Here is a 16,801-nt window from a genome sequence, read left to right as displayed (position 1 = left end):
GCATCAATTTTCGCAAGACTGCCTATATTCAAAATCTAAACAGTTAATTTCTTGCCTAAAACGTTGTCAGAAGTGAATTTAATGATGAATAAGATGGAGAAAATTGTTAAAAATGTCCCGTTGTTGCTCTGTCTGCAAGTTTCCGAGTTGGCAGTGGGCGTGACTTATAAGTTCGACCAATCAAGTACACCTAGGAAAAGGGAAAAGACCCTGCTCTGAAGTAGGAGCTAAAAAAGTACGCTACTGAGGCCAGAGGAACTTAAAAATCCCCAAATTTTTCCTGTCGGAACACGACGAAAAAAGTGTTCTAGGAACGTTTAGTTCTAAGAACTGCAAAAATCCCTCCGGTCGGAAAGCCCCTAATGTGTTTGTGGCATTTGTTTGTGCATGTGGCTGTGTATTTAAGTATCATGTACTACACTGTGCAGCGTATCTGGATCTATGTGTGGGTGTGGATATAATTGCCTATATTGCAATTTAAGGATAATAGTGCATTTTATAATTTTCAAAATATTTAACAAAGAAACCAGAAACAATAATAAATGTATCCTTTTAACAAGATCAAGAACTTTATAACTTATGCCTCGATGCCATAGAATTACAATGTCATCCAAAACCTCTCAGATCCCAAGTAGAAAGTGAATCTAAGAGGAGAGAGAAAACTGGCAATCTTTCATGAAATCTTTCAACAAAATCCTGAAATATTCTGGTATGCACAGTACATGATCAAAAATAGTAATGGTTGTTTAATTTGGACTTCTTTAAGTTAGTTATCTTTGATTATCTAAACATCCTGGGAAAGAAGTACACATAAAGGTCTGAAAATGTGATGTAGGTTGTGGGAATCAGAATTAATTATTTATTATACTTTTCATAGTGTCATTTGAAAATGTTGAATGTGCTGCATAGAGCTTTACTACGTATACGGTTGACATATTTCTTCATAATGAACGTGGCCTGTGAAGTTTATTCCCCTCAGCTCGTCAAACTAGCAAAGCAGTGTAAAAACACAACCATCTCTGTGATTGAGTTTAAAAAAAGTTTTCTGGAGTTGTTGAATCACTGCAGATGGTAGTTGTAATGACATCTTTACCTTAGGGCTGCACGATTATGGCCAAAATGATAATCACGATTATTTTGATCAATATATTGATCCCGATTATTTTGATCAATATATTGATCACGATTAATTATCACGATTATTTGTTGATTTTAACCAAAACAAATTTTATTGTCACATAGGCTAATTATAACTGCTTTCACATCCATATTGTGCTACATTCCTCCTTTGTTGAAGGATACTATGAAGGAGTATGCCATTTCAGCTGTTGTGCTACCGCTTTCCAAACATACAGGCAACGCAATTTTCTGTTCACGTTAACGGCGCATGTTAAAATCCAGTGCCAATAGGGCACCGGTGCCTGGTATCAACCGGACGAAATGGCAACGCAGATTACGGTGCCACTTAAATGTCTGCGTTGCGCTCTGATGCTCCAAAACAGACGTTAGAGGCAACAGAAACATCGCTGCATGTCACGCTAGTAAACACTAATAACACGTTACACAGCAGCTAACGTTAGCCTACCATTAGCTACAGTAGTAACTGGTTTAAACATGGCTAAAATGCTGACAGCTAAACGGTGTAGTGTGACTGTATTTCACTGTAGAGGATTCCAACAGTCTGCCGCTAAAGCTATGAGCTAAAAGACTCAAACTAGCACTGGTCACTGCTGTTGTCTGAAAAACAACACAGACGGGACAAAATGTTGCGTTTACTGGTAAACTGGTAAACCTTGTGACAACTTATGACCGACTGCTATCTGTTGTGGAATTTTCCTCACGTTAAACTGTCCTCTGTGACTGTCTACATCTAAACTAAGCTGCGCGGTGCAGGGAAGAACTCTGATTGGCTCATGGAGGCACGTGATCAGAGAGGGTTTACAGAGCTTTGAAAAAAAAAAAACTTTGATACAGAGCGTTCTATGAATGGAATGAAGCATTTTAAATATCGCTTGATCACGTGAATTTGATCGTGGGAAGCCAAAATTGTGATCGTGATTAAAATTCGATTAATTGTGCAGCCCTACTTTACCTCCTACCATGTTGTTCAACAGCAGGTAGGCTATGACATCTGACTTGGGCTGTTTATAGCCACACTTTTAGTCTGTATGTGTAAGAACGAATCTGTATCATGTATTGTATGTTGACTTCACTTCACAGCTTTGACAGAAGTGTGTGTATGCATGTTTCTGCAGTATGTGATGCTTCGTTGAGGCTCTGATCTTATGCGGTCATGAATTCAGTTATTAACATTTTACGATGCTATAAAAGGTTTGTTTACATCAGTATTGAAGTAAAACAGGTTTATGTTAAATTATGATCAATTTAGGAACACTCATTCTTATTTTCTATCTATTTCTATCTATCTCTAAGTTTATGGTAAAGAAAAAGTATGTCCATTACCCATTGATGATTATAATTATGATTATAATTATGTTACAAAGTGCTTTAAAGACAAACAACAACCTTCATGCAGTGAGACAAAAAAAACATTTAAAGAAATTCCTGTAATAGTTAATGACAGTGATTACAAGATTGTCAGCCTATGAATTAGTCATACTTTGAGATGCATATAAACACCATTACATTTGTCAGTGCTTCTTACATTGTGCAGCAAGGCTCATTTCATGCCCCCCAAAATCCTTCACCAGATGATGCAAGAATGAAGTGAGCAAAGGCAAGATAGACAAACTGTGGCCTCATGCCCTCCAGTCTTTCTCCTTACCAGATAAGAATTTGACTGACAACGAAAATTAGATGTAGTAGACACAAAAACAGAATTTTTTTTCTTTTTCTTTTTGGTGACTGCATCACCAGCTGTGGGATTTGGCTCCTTAACAGGGCATTACAAGATGCCGACAAATGTCTTGATCGATACAAGCATATCAAGTTCATAAAGGAAAGTGTGTTTGTGTGTCTGTTTATTTGTTTCTGCATGTCTGAAATTGTTTTTTTTTTCTTCACACCAATACAATTTGCCTAAGGTCTTATGAGACCTGAGCGACGCACCATGACTCACTAACACATGGTCTCTAAACTGAGATAGCTTAAAGTGGTTTCATCTTCCGCTCACTTACCGTCTCTGCCACTTCTTCCTCCCTGCGTTCCTGTCTCACTTAACTTTGTCATCTCTCCCCACCTGTCTGTCTTACATGTATTCAACTCTGTACTCACCCAGTGTGCCTTCTGGTCTTTCCCTAGTGGTCTTCCAGAGCCAATTATGTTGTTATTAAAAAAGACGGATCCAATCAGCAGCTAATTAAAGAGATAATGGGAGAATAATGAACCAGGCTGAGGGCTCAAGAATGTATGGATGGAGAAACAAAGGGAACGCAGAGCTTTGAGAAGTGACAGAGAAAAGGTGGGCTGCAAATGGAAAAGTCAAATACAGTAACTATGACTCATCGTAGAAAAGAATGAAGGGAGAGCAGGCTGGCCTGTAGCGCAGCAGGTGTAGAGGAGGAGAAAGTGATCGGGAGTAGATGACAGACTGAGATGAAAGTAGATATTGATGAAGTCACTGACAGATGTAACCTGCTGCTCGTCCAGCTGTTACCTAAACCAGAGGCAGCACAGCTTTTGGAGGCAGCAGGGAGGAATGTCAAACCTTTAGCTCAGTGTTAGATGATGGTGTGAAGTGCAGAGGATATGTATGCGATGCACTACCAGGCTCAGTTTTCTTTAATGCATTTAATGACATGCTTAAAGGCATTGTTCAACATTTTAGGAAAGACGTTTATTCACTTTCTTGCTGAGAGTTAGATGAGAAGATTGATATCAGTCTCATGTCTGTATGCTAAATATGAACATAGAGGGAAACAGAGGGAACCAGCTAGCCTGGCTCTGTCCAAAAGTAACAACATTCGCCCCCCCAGTATCTTTAAAACTCACTCACATGCTCAAAGGAAAACTACTATTTTTATTTCCGAGGATATTTTATTTTCACCTAGTTAGTCGTTTATCTGCAGAACATGCCTGATATTTGTTTAACAGGGAGGCACCAAGCCAAGAAACAATTATAGAAAGATTTTGATGGCGATCCAGATGTGTATTTTCTGTTGTTAGATGTTCACTTGTTCCCAAATGTTTTTAGTGTTTTTTAATGATGACATTTGTATACTTTTGGGCTAGGTGCCTTAAGTCCAATTAAGGCACTTCTTAATACTAAAGCACACAATGATATTTTGGACAGTTTTGTAGTTCCTAGTCACATCAGTTTGGGGAAGGCTCTTTCCTATTTCAACGTGAAGATGTCCCTGTGTACAAAGCGAGGCCTGTAAAGAAGGGGTTTTGTGAGTGTGGTGTGGACCTGACCTTAACCCCAACCCAACAACTTTGGGATGAACTGGAATGCCGACTGTGAGCCAGAGCTTATCGGCCAGTATCGGCGGCCGACCCCACTAATGCGTTTGTGGCTGAGGAGCAAATCTCTGCAGCCAGGCACTACAATCTTCTGGAAAGTCTTCCAGGAAGCGTGGAGGCTGTTATAGCAGCGGATTAATGCCCATGGTTTTGTAATGAGATATTCAAAAATCAAATATGGGTGTAATGTTTGGTTATCAACATACTTTCCGTGATGTAGTGTACCCACATCATTTTTTTGTTGCTTTGTGCAGCTTTGTCATTGCGCAGTCGTATCATACCCTGAACTACATCACAGGTTGTAAAGACTTTCTGAGTATCACACCACATAGGGATTCATCTTTCCTGCCAGTTGTTGACTAAAATGACCTCAAAAAGGCATTCATTGTAATGAAGTGGACGTGGCTCTATTTGTGTTAATTATTAATACCAGCTGTATATTGACGAGGGTGTCTGTGTATGTTAATTTGAAAGATTTTAGTTTGAATACAGCCCTGTTTTCTGCTAATTTAGTCCACACATCACACACATACATGACAGATTGCTCTAGTGTTTGAAAGTCACAGAGAAATGATGATTGAGTCCAAATAAACATGAAACCCTTCTATGTTTTCTTTCACTTAAACCTGCTTGACTCTGCTTTCATTCTGCCTCTAATACGATAATAACCTCTTCAGTTTGGTTTCTATCAACATCACTCAGACTAATCACTGGTACTTCCGGCCTCAGCACTGAGGAGATCTAAAGTACCATTTGGTCTCTCTGTCTCTCTCTTGACAGGTGGAGGAAATCCGGGGTTTTATTGAATCTCTGGCAGAGAAAGTTGAGGAGGTGAAGAGGAAGCACAGCGCCATCCTCGCTTCACCTAACCCAGATGAGAGTAAGTGCTGTTTGTCTTTTCTTCTTATTTAATTCCCTCAAACATAATTCTCTCAGGGTAAAGAGCTCAACATACCGGGACCTTCACCTTCCTTGCTTAGCTTAGTCTATTGTTCTGGCTTTATCTAATAGTCTTGTTGCATCTGTATCCTCTGGTTCTGAAATACCATACGAGGCTGACATAAAATGAAAAATCTGAATAAATCAGGGAATTTTCCACTGCCACAGCTTTTGCCAGAGCCTTTTGAGGCACTTAGGCCCTTAACCTATGCTCAACTGGAACTATTGGGGCATAGTTGACAGGGCTAAATGTCACCTCATTTACACAAAGAGAACATACTAGGTGACTCCAGTAGCAATATAAGGATGACAGTTTGACAGGGGCTGAAATTAGTGGAGAAACATTATGAATGCAGATGCCTCCCTACATGGAACAAGAGGTCACTCAATGTTTTACTCATATGGCCTTCACATTCCCCAATGATATTTTAGACTGGTCTGTACTGTTAGGTCAGTCTTAATTATTCTCTTAGCAGTTTCACAAAAATAAAGACTTATAATAAATACTTATTAAAGGCTTATTTTAATCCTAAAATGTTAGCCAGGCAACAATGTTGTGGAGCGAGCAATGAGAAGAGAGAGAGTTTTTAGAATGCGCAGTAACCTGTTAATAAATATAGAGCAGGGAGGACATTGTCAGTTGTTTTCAACTCCTGATGAGTTAGCAGATGTGAACCCACATCTCAGCTCTGCTACAGCCTACAGGTTTGTAATGCGCTGAGATTTTATGCTACTAGAACTTGTGTATGTATGTATGTATGTATGTATATATATAAATACTTTCTGCTGCAGTGAACGGAGCTGAGTGACTCGACCAAGGGGGTAAGCCTCGCTTCAGAACTCGAACCTCCTATAGCGCCGTTTTGATGCTACCAAACGATCACCCCCCGTTAGCATTCCATTGACTCCCATTCATTTTGACGTCACTTTGACAGCGAATAACTTTACATCTGAAGCATTTAAAGACTTTATTTGTCCATTGTTTATTTCTAAAGAAACACGACATTGTATAAAAGGCTCCATTACCTTGTATCTCACGTTATGGTCCCGTAGTAGACGTTTTTGTAAAAATAGGCTAACGATTGTGTCATAACCATGCGACTTACTGTCACATAGTAGAGGAATTACCGTATAGTACAGGAGAAGCTTGCAGGCAGTTTCGACTTACATTAGCTGTTTAAGTTTAATTACTAATGTTAACTAGCATTTTAGTTAGCAATAATTAGCCTGTGTCCATGTTATCTCCTTACATATACCTACGCTCTCCGTCTCTGCAAGATTGGGAATGATTGAGATTTCTCTTGGTACAGCTACCAGAAGACTTACAACTTTCAGACAGGTTGCTCACGCCACATTTATGTCGTCTCTCAGTTGGAGGTTGCGCAGTAACGCTCAGCGCTCACTGGAAAAGTGCTTCTAATATCCTTCACTGGTCTCCGTCCAGAGCAACGGGATCTGTTGGTCCATTTATATACTGTCTATGGACTCGACGCAGGTGCTCAAACAGCCATGTTTTTTTAATTTGAATAAAGTCTTAATTTACGCAGAAATCATGACAACTTAGTCCTACTGAGACAGCTTTATGCAACAAATGAATTTAAATGTCTCACTGAAATCTCACAATAGTTAAAGTTTATCTTAGTGAAAGAGATAACTCTTGTTATGATATGATATGTTATGATACTATAAATAGAATTGAATTGAATTGATTTGAACTAGTAACACCCGGCAAATCCCTTTTCCTCTCCCTGATTGCCTACTTCCCACCTACCTCAAAAACATTGATCTGCTTGCAGCAGCAGGCATCAGATGAGCCCTCTAACTAGCCAGGGTGTGCAGATGACACGTGCATGTGTGTGTGTGTGTGTGTGTGTGTGTGTGTGTGTGTGTGTGTGTGTGTGTGTGTGTGTGTGTGTGTGTGTGTGTGTGCATGCGCACATTGGAGTGAGGTAATGAATTGCCCTAAATGAAATAAATGACAAAAAAGGCAATACTGACTTGAGTAGACAGGATACAAACTCCTTTCTCTTGTGCTTTGTGTACCCAATCAAACACCCTGAGCTTCTCCCTACATCTTTGATTTGGTCAGGCGCCAGTTACTTACCTTCCAAAACATCTTAGCCGTTGAAAATTAGTTATATAAATGAACATAATTCATATAAAATAGGGTTGGTGTGACGATCATAAGAGCTATGCAGTGCTGTTATGTAGTCTTTTTGTCTCTGTGACCGGTGTGCTTACAGTCCGTAACATTTCTGTGCTTCATCCGCCACTGGAGTGTGTCATCAAAACTAATTGCACAATGACATTTTAATGTGAAATGTAATGTGCTTTAGATCTACACTGATTCATTGTTGCATTGAAAGTGTTGCTCAGATAAAAGGCCAGTATCATCATTATCATTTTTATGAGAATAGTCTGTCTTCAGCCAGTTTTTTTGCGATATGAAGTCTTTGCTGGTATTCTTTTCCTCCCCTGTTGTGAGAGGAGCCTTTTTTGTTTCTGTTCCTTCCTACTAAATCGAACTTCATCTCCTTCCTGATGAGAATGAGTCTTTTCCTTTTCTAACACAAGTATTCTCACAGTAGTTTCTCACCTGAATCCTCCTCTCCCCACTCTTTCTCTGAAATAAGGTGCAACTTTGAGTGTGTGATACTGAGAGTGAGTCTTTCACAACTCACCGTAACATTGTGCAACGGTAAACCTTCTGTTTCTGTCACGGTTGATAAATTTCATAATCACATCACATCTCCCCCGCCACCACCCACCTGGCCATCTTCACGACCCCGACTTCTCCTCCTCCTCTTCCTCCCCCTCTGCTGGGGGGGCTTTTGTGTACGCTGACTGAAATGTTTCCTCGTAATCTCCATGGGTTTAACTCCAGCCCACTAGTGGAGCCCGTACACACACATAAGCTGACACATATGCAGCTGTCTCTGTGTAATATTACCTTCGCCCCTGCATTACACATTATCCCATATCACAGTTTACCCACTCCCCTAAATGAAGCATAGCAACTTTCCACTAGGGAATTGCAATAATGTGTGTGTGTGTGTGTGTGTGTGTGTGTGTGTGTGTGTGTGTGTGTGTGAGTGTGTGTTTACTTGGTGGGTGTTAAGGATTTGTGTGGGCTGTGCTCAGCATCTGTGTACAGTAGTAGGTTCAATAATGATGATAGATTAGGTAATAGCCATCGGGTCATAATGAGTATTGAACCTGTGTTCCCTCATGAGCAAATTCCTCTAATGCAGGAAGGGACGACAAATGCATTTTATATTTAGAAGCATGATTGAATTCACATTGCCCATTACATAAATGCATTATTTGTTTTGTTTACTAGGTTTTCTTATTGGGCCTGTGCAGCGCTTCTTGTTATTTTGATCGATAAGACTATACTTGATAGATTTCATAATGAAAGGGCGAAAGCCAGTGAGGATTGCTTCTCCTGCAGGAGCATCAGTGGCCTTTGCGCTCAGCTTTGCCTCGGAGAGTGGGACGTTGAAATGAAATATGACATTTGGCGGGATGGCGGTATTAAAACCTTTAGGTGTACTTTTTTAATCAACACTAGAGTATTGGAAAATAAGTATTTATGACACTAAGACAATGTTTTTTTTAGATGTTTTCTCATATTAAACTTTTCACGTTTTTTTCCGCTGTCAACACTTCTAGTTCCTCTTCTCTTCCCTACAGTTTTCAATCAGATAGCAGTTTCCAGAGATAAGCACAGTTCACGGTAGATTTTCTCACAAACTCTCTGTTTCTGTAGTTTGATAACTAGGTGTGGCTAATGTCTTTTATTTCAATTCTCATTCCCCCTCTCTTTAGTTGCAGGTTAAATACCTATCATCAAGATCCTCACTGGAGGAAAGTCTAGTTGTATCTGTTGAATCTGTTTTGTAGCAGAGGACGACAAAAATGATCACCTTAGTTGTCTAAATGTACATTGTTTTTCTGGAAGAGTAGTAAAATAGTCAAAGCCAGAAAACCCATTGTTATAAATGCAATTAAGGAAAAGGCTAAAGTGATTTTATATGGGTTTATCTTCTTACAGTGTAGCTTAAGGTGTTATTTTTTTTTTCAAATTACTGGTTATTGTGTTAATTAGAAGAAGGTGAAAAATAGCTCAAAAATACAATTTCATGTTAAGTAAATTAAGTAAGTAAATTAACAACACAAAACAAGATAATCCATCCATGCGTGCAACCTGATCTCACAGAATTCCGTGAAATTAACACGGCCCCTTAACTCAAAATCTGTGACAGTTTCATGGAATCGCCGAAAATTCCGTGACGGGCCCTTCTCTGCCGCAGCCCAACTGGCAGAAAGAAACGTGCTGTGATCAGGGAATCCGTGCGTAGACCACAGATGATGCCTGTCATTGACGTAGGCATCGCATCCGTGGGCCCATCACGGAATTTTCGGCGATTCCGTGAAACTGTCACCGATTTTGAGTTAAGGGGCCGCTCGTTCATTTCACGGAATTCTGTGAGATCAGGTTGATGCGTGACATCTGTACACATGTATATGACAACAATTCACACTTAAAAGCCCACCGACGGGCAATTTTAGAGTTTCCAATTAGCCTGTCATGTTTGTTTTTGGACTGTGGTTGGAAACCCGAGCAGTGGTCATGATTGATTCCTGTGCACTTAATGTGCCTTCCTGGTCCGTACATTAAGACCATTTGAGACGAGCAGTCTGGAGTAATACCTTGCAGTGTCTATACTACCCAGAGGATGAGAAAATCTATGCAAAGCTAACAGAAAACCAGTTAAGAATTGTGTTTTATCTCTATTGTTGGATCAAACTCCAACTGCTGCAAATGCTAGATAATTAGTCCACAATTTAGTGTAAACCGAGCAACTCAATCTGGGCTTATCACACACAATAACAACATACATAGAACATTTTCACTCTGCTAGCCTGGCCGGTCGAGGTTTTCAAATGTAAACAACGCAAGGAAAAGGTGACGATGCCTGTCAGCTACGATCTATGGCTACGATCCCGACAATGTTGACAAGCGAGAGCATCGCTGTGTCCATCTCTACATGAGAGGGGCTACCGAGGCAAGGAATTGAACACCGACTGCAACTTCTCTGCTGGGCATCCTGCTAGCTAGTGTGGCGTCGGACAGTGAGCTGGGTGGCCTCCGTGCCTGCGTTGGTTTCCAGCAGGATGTCGGGAGCTGTGGTGTCCTTTCGCCGAGACGGCTGGATCCTGGAGTGCCGCTGCCATTTAACCGGGTGACTCTTTTTCTGTTTGACTGATTGTTTGATTGTTTGATTGATTGATTGATTGACTCAAACCAATTAAAAAAAATAGTGGGAATCTCAAATTTATATAGGAGGACAAATTATGGATGGTGCAGATTGAATTATACACCTCAGAAATACTATAAAATAAAGTACAAAATCCACATTTAGAATTTTAAACTACCACCATGCTACTGCAAATGCACTTAAATGCACAGAATATGCTCCTTAATGCAGATACTTGAGAGTTTATTTACACTTATTTAATAACATTTCCCAGTCTGTTTTTCCAGCCACTTAGCGTTTGCCCCCCCTAACATCTCAGCCTCCCATTTTCTGAAGAGCATCTTTCCTCTGACTCTTTAAAGTCCTCGACTCGCAGCTCTGGAGATGCTTGTTTTAATTGCAGCATGTAAGTGTTACTATTTCTAGTATCAGTTTTTGGCTGAGTGTGCTCCCTCCCCTGGAGTGCCAAAACTCCTCCACCCTCAACCAAAAATTGAAAGTGTTGTATAAGTTCCCCCAGCTCTCTATTTCCTTTGTTTCACCTCAACCATCTTATTTCTTCGCTTCTCTCCTTTATCCCCTTTGTCTCTCTCTCTATTTTCTTTTCTCTTACATCTCCCTCATAATGTCCAAGCTGTTGTATTGTACTGTTACAGCCTTTGAAGTCACAGCTTTATACTGTGGAATATTAATATCCGTCTTAAAGTGAGGTTAATATGATGTGGAAATTCAAAGGCAAGGCTAAGGACACACACACACACACACACACACACACACACACACACACACACACACACACACACACACACACACAAATGTATGCACATACAGAGGTCAAAGCTAGTAAGATAAATCAGTTGAACTGCCCTTTGTCCTTTTTGACTCTTGAGCCAGCGGTCCGTGAGAGGCGTGTGGTGTTAGGGCTTTGTTCTAGATTGAAATGTCGAGCGTTGGGAGGCTTCAGAGTGACAGTAACCCTGTTACACTGTCTTGGAAGATGTTGCAGGAGAAAGAGAGGTTGTTAGAGTGAAGGACGGAGTTGTTAGCAGAGACTTAAAAAGTTACAACACCCACATCTGCTCTTGAGTGATGCCCAAAAAAAGATATATTGTACTGTGTACTGTGATATTAGTCTGTTGATTTCTGAGGTTAGAAACATTGTAATATTTGTATGTACCAATCTCCCAAAACCTTGTACCTTGTTTGACGGCAGATCAAGGTGTTGAGGTTTCATTAAATATTAGTTTATCCTGGTTTTTTGACAATTATATTTAAAAAAAAGAACGATACGTTTATAACAAACACTGTTAAATTTAAATAATTCAACAATAAAAACACTCTCACAAAGTTTGTTAAAATAATACAAAATATAACTTGAAGTAACTGCTGAATATTTACTAGTGTGCTAGTTTGCTTATTAGTATATTTACCTATATACTATTTATCATGGAATTCTAAAGTCTAAATATCCATAACAAGGATTTTCAATAGTAACACTTGTGATTAACTGTAGAAAAGCTGTGCAACAACTGAATGAAAGGTAGGGATGTGTGTGGTATCTGTGCTGTCAGTTTGTCATTACCTGAGTTCATTCTGTATTTCTGCAGTGAGGCAAATAATAGGTCATGTTTGAGGGATGAGCTCACATTCTGTCTCTCTTAAACATCAGACAACTGGACTCTAGACGATCAATAAGTGCTGCAAACACACAAAGGACTGGTAATATATTTACAGAGAGAACAGAGGGAGGCAGAGAGAGAGAGGCTGTGAAATGGAGAAAAAGATAAATGGCTGCAAGTTAGCGATTGGAGTGGCAGCAATTGACCCTGAGTTAGAGCGGAGGAAACAGGCTTGGTGTCTTGTCAGTGTTATGGTACTCTGACATCAGACTGATATAGTGATAGGAATGGGAAATGGGAAAGACAGACTGCTGATTGTGACAGTCAAGAAGAAACTTGGATGGTATTCTTACGAGTGTATAAACTGCTGCTGCTGTAGAATCAAAGCTTTTGTAGAATTGAAGCTTAAAGAATTGTCCTGTCTACTGATCAGGATGGAACCTACATCCTAAGTGATGTAGGTTCCATCCTGATCAGTAGACATGGCGGCTGGCAGTATAGTGCAAGTGAAATCCGATCTGGTGCGTTTGCAAAGACTGTCAACATGGCAGCAAACAATTACCAGTATACTCGCTACAAGTTGGCATCTTTTTGGTGAATGGTGCCCACCATGCTAGATGTGATATTGATCTTCAGGTGCAGGTTTTTCTGGATCAACAAAAGTACTTTACCAGGATAAAGCCTGAAGTCAGGCTTTGCCCTTCACCTTCCGCACTTGTGTGTGTTGCCGTTCTCAAAATCCTTTCCCTTTGGGAAACAACAACAACAAACTTCGAGCTAGCAAGCTACAAGCTGAAAATGGTAAGTATTTAAGAATATCTGGATCGTGCAACAAGGCAAGCCTGCTTGGTTATTTTGGTGAATGAGTGTAAAGATTTACAAGAAATATGTTCATGGCATTTGCTCTCTAACTAGGATGTTTTTGGAACCGATTAGTGGGCATTGCTATGGACGAAGTACACACGGCGATACACTGGTAAGAACAAATTACGTTTAACTATGTATGGAGCTAATTTAAATAGCTCATGTTACTGTAATGTGTGAAAAGTTAACTTAATTTAATATTGTATGTGGTGTTTTCTTTTGCGGGGTGCAAATGTTCCACCAAAACAAGTTCCTTCCCGAGACCATTTTGCAGAGCCACCGTCGCTGCGTCCAGAACTTAGCGCCGCCCAAGATGATTGTTTTTGGTTTAAAGAAATGCAAACCCACCCAGAACGGTTTTTTTTTTCTACTATCCCAGAATGTGTGGTGTAGCCAGACCTTACTCCACAGCGCTGTGGAGATCGGTCTGACAATGCGAGACTAGCTGCAGGTTAAAGGAAAAGATCAAAGTTTTTTGGGAAGTATGCTCATTCACTTTCTCTCCCCATCTCTTTCCCAGGCCTCTTCAGTGTTATTCACCTGGGCACCAGATGCCTTCTGACTTTTCTAGTATCGTTCCAGATCCTCCCATCAACTTTATTCATGCTTTACAGTCATTGGAATCGGAATAGTCATATTCACAGTTGTCCTGGTGCTCTGGTGGTTGACGATGCATGCAGTGTATGCATGTAACTACAATGTCCTAGTTTTTAAAGCAGTTCACAAAGATATTGTTTCATTTTTTTAAAGGCTGGCTCATTTCCTAAAATAGTGGGCACTTTATCCCTAGCAGTAGATTAATTACATTTTGATAAATATCCTATCCTATCCTATATTCATTTTCTGCCCTTCTTCTAGTTCCACATTTTCTGCATTTCTTCCTGCCTCAAAGCATCTCTATGCATCTCTTTCCCTCTGACAACTTGAAATAATCTGATGCTGGCAAGAGGACCGACTGCACACATTGCTATAGCAACACAGTCTTAATGATGGCAACATGCGTGACCTGAAGATTTCATTTGAGAGCGTCTGGGAGAGGGAGGAAGTGTGAGGCCACAGCTCAATTGACTCCTCAGTTTTGCCCTCTAATTTGCTCCCCTCTCACTTTTCCCTCTAGTTATTCATCGGTGTCTGCTCTCTTCCTCCTTTCAGACAACCAATAATGAGGCGGAATAGACACTTGATTGAGCAGGTTGGCCTCCTCTGTTTGGTAACCACAAGGGGGAAATCTAATCTAACTCCTTAACAGACACACACACTCTACTCACGGCCCAAAACTATGCTCAGTTTTTATGTCATTATCTCTGATGCCGATGCAGCTGACCTCATGAAGCAAGATACTAGAGGTTGCTATGGTTACACAGGAGTGAGAGCGACACTTTTCCACAACCCTTACACCTCTATGTGTTTCTGAAGTTGTACACACACACACACACACACACACACACACACACACACACACACACACACACACACACACACACACACCACTGAGCACTGCTTATTAATTTTACCATGAGAGCCTCTTCCCAATTCTTCAGCTCGGTCTCTGACCACCAGCTCGCTGTATACTGCATACATTTTGCCATTGGCAGCAAAATTATTGACAAGAGACACAAGTTTATTCCGATGTATACCAAGCATATAGTAATGCTGCTAGGGTTTGTTTTAGAATAAATGACTTGCGCACAAAAACAATTTTTCATATTTATTTATTTTATTTGACAATTCGTGTTTCAAATAGCCTACTTGATTTAATTATTGTTTGTTTCCTCTGTATTTGTCCGATTGGATTAGCTTCTCTGTATATCCTCCATGATCATTGTATCATTTCACTGTAGTATCCCATTTCTCTTTGTAACTGCAGCACACTTGTGTTTGTTGCCTTTCTTTTCCAGTTGAGACAATATATTTAATGCATGTTATAATGGTTCCTATACATTACTTAAAGGTCCCATGACATGGTGCTCTTTGGATGCTTTTAGTGGTCCCCTAATACTGTATCTGAAGTCTCTTTTGCATAATTCAGCCTTGGTGCAGAATTACAGCCACTAGAGCCAGTCCCACAATGAGCTTTCTTTAGTATGTGCCATTTCTGTGTCTGTAGCTATTGAGGAGGAGGAGGAGGGGCCCATATTAATGTTAAAAAAAACTCATAAAGTGAAATTTTCATGCCATGGGACCTTTAAGTATTTACAGGGACCCTGTGGAGTTTTCTTGCAAAAGTTATGTTTACATTCAGCGTTACTCACCAAAACACCTTGTGTGTATCCTTGAGGCCAGACAAATCCGCAGAAACTTGTATTACGTCATCTGTGGTTGCATGCATGCATGTGCCCACAAAAAGCAAGATGGGGACTCACTCATAAAAAAACTAGGTCTGTCAATCGATTAAAAAATTGAATCAAATTAATTACATACTCTGTGATTAATTAATCTAAATTAATCGCATACATAATTAACGGTGCCTGAATCGATACTTTTTAATAAAGTTAAAAAAAAAAGAAAAAAAAGAAAGGTACTAAACAACAGTTGGCGACATTAAAGAACTTGTTTATTGCTAAGGCCATATGGTCAAAATTAAATGATTTAATAATAATGTATAACAATAACAATAACTTATTTCACTAGTAAATTGCTGTTGAACGACAAAAACACCAGATGGGAAAGGGACATTTAACAATAACTTTGAATGCACCAGAAGGCTGTAAATGACCAGTTTCATTGAACGCACCGTCTGTGTTTTCCTGACGTCGGCAGCTGCAGATTGTTACACCCCAGTGTTGAATCCTCTACAGTGAAATACAGACAAACTTTACGCCGTTTAGTGTTAGCTGTCAGCATTTTAACCATTTTTAATCCAGCTACTAGCTAGCGGTAGGCTAACGTTAGCTGCTGTTGAGTATAGTGTTAACTAGCTAGCGGTAGGCTAACGTTAGCTGCTGTTGAGTATAGTGTTAACCAGCGTCACATGCAGCGTTGTTTGTGTTGCCTGTAACGTCTGTTTCAGAGCATCAGAGAGAAGTGCAGACATATCAGTGGCACCAGATTTCGGTACCCAACCCTATTCAGGAAGAAGATTTGTATAAGTAAATGTTCCAATTAATGATCCAGGCAGCACATTCTCATCTCCCTCCTTCATTTTACAGTCCAATGGTGGCTAGAACGGCTCCGGGTCAAACGTCAATATGGAATGGATTAATCTGCGTTCTTTTTTTTAACGCGTTCTTTTTTCTCAGATTAATTAATTGAAATTAACGCGTTCTTTTGACAGCCCTAAAAAAAAACATTGCTTTATAGCGCTACTCATGGTCAAAATACATACAGTATGTTTAACGGTCCTATATTATGCTCATTTTCAGGTTAACACTTCTGTTTTGGGTTTCTACTAGAACATGTTTACATGCTTTATTGTTAAAAAAAATACATTATTTTTCTCATGCTGTTTGTCTGAATATACCTGTTAGTGTACCCTCTGTCTGCAACTCTCTGTTTTAAGCCCCTGCTCCCAAAAAAGCCCAATCTTTTTTGATTGGTCAGAAAAAGGGGTCTCCGCATCTGTGCTCTTAGTGTCTCTGCAACGTCATTGTAGCCAGGGAATGACTGTAACGCCACTGTAGCAGCACTTTCTACCTGTATATAGTAGAGTTGTGATATCACAACTGTACGGAAGTCCTGACAGCTCATTTAAAGGCA

At 40.0% G+C, this 16,801-nt stretch overlaps 1 protein-coding gene across 1 annotated transcript in view; it reads left to right on the top strand.

Annotated features, from left to right (window-relative positions):
- stx1a (syntaxin 1A (brain)) overlaps nt 1-16,801 on the top strand; it is a 43,048-nt gene that overhangs the window by 2,987 nt on the left and 23,260 nt on the right. Inside the window, exon 2 of the mRNA XM_078246063.1 lies at nt 5,203-5,302. Within this exon, the coding sequence (XP_078102189.1) occupies nt 5,203-5,302 (100 nt within the window). The remainder of the gene's footprint in view (nt 1-5,202; nt 5,303-16,801) is intronic.

Source organism: Sander vitreus, chromosome 3 (assembly GCF_031162955.1).
Source record: "Sander vitreus isolate 19-12246 chromosome 3, sanVit1, whole genome shotgun sequence".
Taxonomy (NCBI): domain Eukaryota; kingdom Metazoa; phylum Chordata; class Actinopteri; order Perciformes; family Percidae; genus Sander; species Sander vitreus.
Note: the sequence above shows the minus strand (reverse complement) of the source record. Positions and strands in the feature narration are given on the sequence as shown.